The 5,458-nt window shown below is 35.5% G+C and overlaps 1 protein-coding gene across 2 annotated transcripts; it reads right to left on the bottom strand.

The window, feature by feature from the left end:
* Positions 1-518: 518 nt before the first annotated feature.
* Positions 519-4,959, bottom strand: LOC141696714 (uncharacterized). Of its 2 annotated transcripts, none has more exons than XM_074500830.1 (5): positions 4,867-4,959; positions 4,073-4,302; positions 3,486-3,565; positions 1,763-3,401; positions 519-1,538 (listed from the first exon to the last, which is right to left on the bottom strand). In XM_074500830.1, the coding sequence occupies exons 2-5, from the start codon at positions 4,233-4,235 to the stop codon at positions 874-876; spliced, it is 2,547 nt and encodes an 848-aa protein (XP_074356931.1). In that variant the 5' UTR covers positions 4,236-4,302; positions 4,867-4,959; the 3' UTR covers positions 519-873. The 2 variants fall into 2 exon arrangements, with proteins under 2 accessions (XP_074356931.1, XP_074356932.1); XM_074500831.1 differs by lacking the exon at positions 4,867-4,959 and adding an exon at positions 4,394-4,853.
* Positions 4,960-5,458: the final 499 nt, after the last annotated feature.

Here is a 5,458-nt window from a genome sequence, read left to right as displayed (position 1 = left end):
ATCTCGATGTGGTACAAAACCACTTTTCATATTAAATGGTAAAATTTTAGAACATCAGTTCTTATTCATCTTTTACTCATTTTGATCGTGTAAATATGCGTTGGAATCCCCTCGAAGAGGAGAATACGTTCCAATAAATACACACCACTAACACATAATGTGTCTCACTCGTATAGGGTCTCAAAATGATTCACAACTTAATCTAAAATACTAAGTTTGTCCAACAATAATAAACATTAAATTTGGAAACTTTGCAATTTTATTTCGTTTAATTTCCTGTCATTACATACATTGTTTCACAAACACAATCACACACACTTCTTGTTAAATGTTTGAATTGGTAATCAAAGAAATTCCTCATAGAAGTAAATGGACAAGGGTTGTATCAACCCCGTTGTACAACTTACTTAAGTGTATGAAGTAAGTGTTACAAGTTGTAAGCCTAAGGCATAAGTTAACCTTAGATGATAGAGAAGTGGTTAAGCCATTAATTTAGAGGCTTAGAATTTGGTATTTTTAACTGAAATTTGCTGCAGGTAAAAGTCATACATACCAAGCTTTCAAAACTGGGATTCACTTTAATATCTACATCTTCGCTTCACCTGACACGCTCCATACAAGTACATGAGCAATAGCTATACTCTAAAAAATAGTACAACAAATTAAAATACTATATAGTAATTTAAACCATAAGTATAGACTATTCAGGGGAATTCTTGTGAAAAGATCTTTCGCATTTCTCTTTCGTGGTCGTGGCTTGAATCCTCATAGGGGAGGGCCCTTCTTTAAAACATAATTTCATGCACAGAACTACTGATTTAAATCAATATCAGCATGATATTGCTCTTAATCCGGCTAGTCTCTTAAACAAACTTAAAAAGATACTAGCTCTTCTAAAAGTTCATAAAAAATGAAATCCTCCAACTCCAGTGCCACACACTCAGAGTCCATCTGAAGATTCATCCAACCATCAGCTTTCGCTAAATCTTGTGGTACTGGATCATCTAGTTGCTGGTCCAGTTCTGGTTTGAGAACAATGAGCTTGCTAAGACTCTTTAACACCTCGTCTTCATAATTTGCACTGTGTAGGGGATGGACTTGGCAACTTGTTGATAATGACCTTGGGTAGTACGTGGATGATGTCTCATATATACTAAGCATTACTTCATTTATTAAATCAAACAGAAAATGGTGGTGATACAGGAGAATGAGGTTCTCTTGAGAACATTCCGATTCAAGTGGCCACCAAGATTCTTCTACCTCATCGAATATCAGAGGGCTTAATGGCTGATCAGACAAGTACCATTCTTCGTTGAAGCCATTCTTGTGGAAGCCTGCCACCTTGAGAATTTCTCTGGCGTAATTTAAGTCAGCATCATCACCTGTATGCAATTTGGAATGGATGTAATTCTTAGTTTTTGAATTTTCAAGGTTTGTTTCGCTACTACATGATTGTGAAACAAAATCTGCATCCAAGCTGTTGAATGAGTGGAGTGGAGATCCTCTCTCGTAGGAATAATCGTATGCGTTTTCTGAACCTGAATGGGAGCATAATGTATGTTAAATAAAATTTGCAGTTTAGCGGAAACAAAGATTTGACTCATTATACTAGTTTTGGCTGCAGTCTTTAGGTGAATTGTGTATACAAATTAGACTTTAGCAAACATATATAAGTTCAATAGACGACACTTTCGCAATCCTGGCATTTCATGCTTTTGTAATTTCAAATATTATCAAGTAAATTCCAAAATGACATACATACCTTCTAAAGAAAGTTTCGCAGGGGTTGAGAATTCCGGTTCTAAACACCTTCCACGAATTAAAAGAGCTTGACTGGTTTCTGCTACCTTCTTGTCATCGATCTCTATGCAGGTGACTTGAAGATCATCGTAAGAACTGCTTTTAACATCTGTTAGCTCATTAAATTCCCCACAACATATATCCATGTTGGAGGTACCACAATCCTTCGTGCCCATTTTTAACCTATCCAACAATTCCACTTCTAGACAACATTTACTCTTTTCAACATTTGTTTCACCAAGCAACTTCTCTTCTGTTGCATCTGACAGTGAGCACATTTCTTGATTTTCTGTCTCTAGGTGCCCCACTGGCTCTGATTCACTCAGATACCTATCTTCGGTAGCTGTTGTGCCAACCATGACAGTCGTACTTGACACACTTGGATACAATATGTCCTGAGACTCCTCATCTTGAAGGGGCCAACTTGAATTACCATGAGGCAGAGAGTGATTTCTTTTAAAGGATATTGGAGCACTCCTAGTTGCCAAAATGTCGGATTCATATGTCAATCTGACGCTCTTAGACAAATCTGATTTGCTCTTCATGCTGAAGTTATAATCACATAAACGTGCATATCTGTGCATTGAATCATTCAGAGAGGCTGTTCTTCTGTGCCGTGAATTACTGCTTCTAGGATTATAAACAGAACCATCAGTTGTGAAATCACAACTTTTCAAGTCCCTGGAATCATCATCCACTCTAACTGTATCATAGATTCTGGATAGATGTTTCCCAGCTCTTGAAGGTTCACTACCATCTGGAACCTGATGAATAAATGACTTAGAGGTGCAACTAAGCTCATTTGTATGCACCTTGTTTTGAGGCTCCAATTGTTCCCTCCCGTCTTCCACATGGGAAACCACTTCACTTTCCACCTCAGGGTCTTGAAGACCATTTTGCAACTTCAATCCTCCTAAAAAGGACCATCGTTCGGTTTGCCTGTCTTTAAGTTTAGCAGGCTTATAGTTTCTTCTACGTGAGTGTGAAACCTTAGCCACAGGAAATGTCCCTGATTTTGTTAATCTAGCTTTTGCAGTTGATTCATTAGGCATGTAAAGTCGATTTTCTTTATCAACGTCTCTCTGTTGTTGATATCCATGAAATAGTTCTTTGTTTACCTGATATAGTTCCAAAACATCTGCATATTCTTTAAGCTTACATCGGGAAGCATTTTGCATAAGGAGTTTAGCACGCGCTTGATCCCCGGATGTGTCCCTTTTTCTAGAAAACGTGTAATTTTGAGAGAGCTTTTGGTGCTCAATGTAGTCCATCAAATTTTCTTTAGTACAGATATCAAACTTTTTCCAGTCACTGGCAGTCATCCTTGCTGGATGCTGCAATTTGGTGCCACCAGGTGTAGTCTTCCTAGGAAAGAAAATGATTGGACTTCTCCACTCGTTACTTGTTTTATTGAAGGCATCCTTTGGTGATTCAACATGCTTAACTGAAAGGGTTCTCTCCAGCTGCAAAAGAGCAGGAAAGTTTGAACCTCTTTCTTTGTTGTCATCTTCCATCCGAAGCTTTTCAGCAACAAGCGCTTTAATGCGAGCTTTGAGAGATCTTTTTTGAGTTGAGCAAGTCTTGGTGGTGGGCTGATTTACCTATTAATAACTGCTTTTGATTAGATAAGTAGAACTTTTAAGATATTAAATTTCAAATGTAGGCTACGTAGCAAAGTAGCATACAAGAAAATGACTTGCTTCAGCGTTTATGGGTTTCTGTGAAGCGCCATTGACACCTGGTATTGTCTTGGAATTCTTATTACCTGCGAAGATACACATTCATCAGAACATTCTATAAGGACCTCTTTTTACACACATATCTCCCATCAATACAATAGCTGCTTAACAACTACCGAAATATATGATATTCACATAAAAATACAGTTGCAAACATATCTAAGTTTTAGTTTTTCCTGAAACTGAACATAAAAAACTAAAAAAATTTAAGTTTTTAAAGATAAACCAACTTTGCTTAATATATGCGAAGTTATTAAGTTGTTAAGAAGTTGAATCATTTATATGTCAAGCTTAGAACCGACACACATCAAACTACTCAACTAGAACTAACCATCAAAATCAAGAAAAGCTTAAAAAGTCCACGGTAATGTAACTTAATTGACTTTATACGCCATAAATTCGATGAATGTTTTGGCAATGACTGCTCTCTTAACATTCCCCAAGATCTAGTATTAGATTAGAAGAACAAAATAGAAAAGCAAGAAGATGTAAAATCAGAACTTCGTCAACTTAATTACAATTACAGCACTCACATTTTGCAGTGTTCCGCTTATTGTGCCTTTTGTGAGGAAGCATTTTTTTAACATTATTATGCCAATGATGATAATCAAGAGCATAAAATATTCCCCACATGCAGCCCGGGAAAGTACTTTCTGGTTGATCATTATTCCGGTAAGCTGATATGTGTTTTCCCATCTACACCGGAAGTAGTATATAAATCCTTAATTTCTCTGAACTTGGAATTCAACTACCACCCTTTTTGCTGTGATGACATAAAAACCACATACCATGTTAGTAATCTTTAAATTGCTATTATGATCACACACTCAAACACACAGACTATTTAAACTAACCTCTGCTTACACTTTCAAGTGCAAGAATGCAAAGCATTCTACTTTTGCTCATAGACCCAAAGCTCTGAAGTTTTTTAGATTTTACAAAAACATTTGTCAAAAATCGAGTTTTTGCGGAAACAACCTCTCTAGCAAAAGGAGCAGAGGTACGGGTTAAATGCTCTACGAGCGGGATACACTAATAGTGTATTGTATGGTGTGGTATGTTTAATTGTCAAAAACACACAAACAACACAAAATACTCTTAACATTCACATATGCTATGAAAATGCAGATGTTAGTCAAAACATCTCAATCCAGAACTTGAAAAAACAATAAACAAACACGAGAATAATTATTTTCCAGCAAGAAGAAACAAGTACAACTGATACATGTACCAATCATGCAAGCCAAAACTTGATAAAAGCAAAAGAAAAACCCAGATAGGCAATCAACCGAAAACAAGTAAAAAGTACCAAATAGTAAAATCTAACCTCTGAGACGAAAGCTGGCTGCAGAGGAATGAAATAAAAAAGAGAGAACACAAGTTTTGGTAGCATTCGAATTAATTTACAATTTTACATGTATTTGAAGCTATAACAGTTTTAGGAGCTACGAGACCAAGTATAAAACAGAAAAGTATAAAGAGAACACTCAAACAGAGACTCATTAAGACTGCTAAATTGTTTTAATTAAGGAAACCGTAGTAATTAAACTATCAATTAAATGAAATTTAGAGTGGATAAATGCTGGAGTTTACAAAGTTATTTATAAATCTTGTACAAGTATTTAGTTGAAAGCTTGACAAAAGGAACACCTATTTAGTTGAGAAGATTTAATTGAATGTGTGTATTAAATGATATAATATATACTTATATTATTATTATTATTAAATTATCATATTTGATAGAATATAGGTCTCGAGTGAGATAAGTATCATATTTAGAGATAATCGTTTAAGTTAAGTTCAATCATTTGGGGAATAAAGTTACGTTGCAAAAACAAAGTTATTTTCAAAATTTACAGAAAATTTTATATAAGGATCGACTAACTTGTTTTTACGATTCCTGGAGTTTGAACTGTTGG

This window comes from Apium graveolens, chromosome 11 (genome assembly GCF_009905375.1).
Source record: "Apium graveolens cultivar Ventura chromosome 11, ASM990537v1, whole genome shotgun sequence".
Taxonomy (NCBI): Eukaryota; Viridiplantae; Streptophyta; class Magnoliopsida; order Apiales; family Apiaceae; genus Apium; species Apium graveolens.
Note: the sequence above shows the minus strand (reverse complement) of the source record. Positions and strands in the feature narration are given on the sequence as shown.

Bases quoted from the DNA above. Each gene is read 5' to 3' on its own strand.
- LOC141696714 (XM_074500830.1), bottom strand. From the start codon at position 4,235: ATGGGAAAACACATATCAGCTTACCGGAATAATGATCAACCAGAAAGT. The intron at 3,566-4,072 runs GTGAGTGCTGTA...GTATCTTCGCAG, and splicing joins TAAGCGGAACACTGCAAAAT to GTAATAAGAATTCCAAGACA. The intron at 3,402-3,485 runs GTATGCTACTTT...AGTTATTAATAG, and splicing joins CTGAAGCAAGTCATTTTCTT to GTAAATCAGCCCACCACCAA.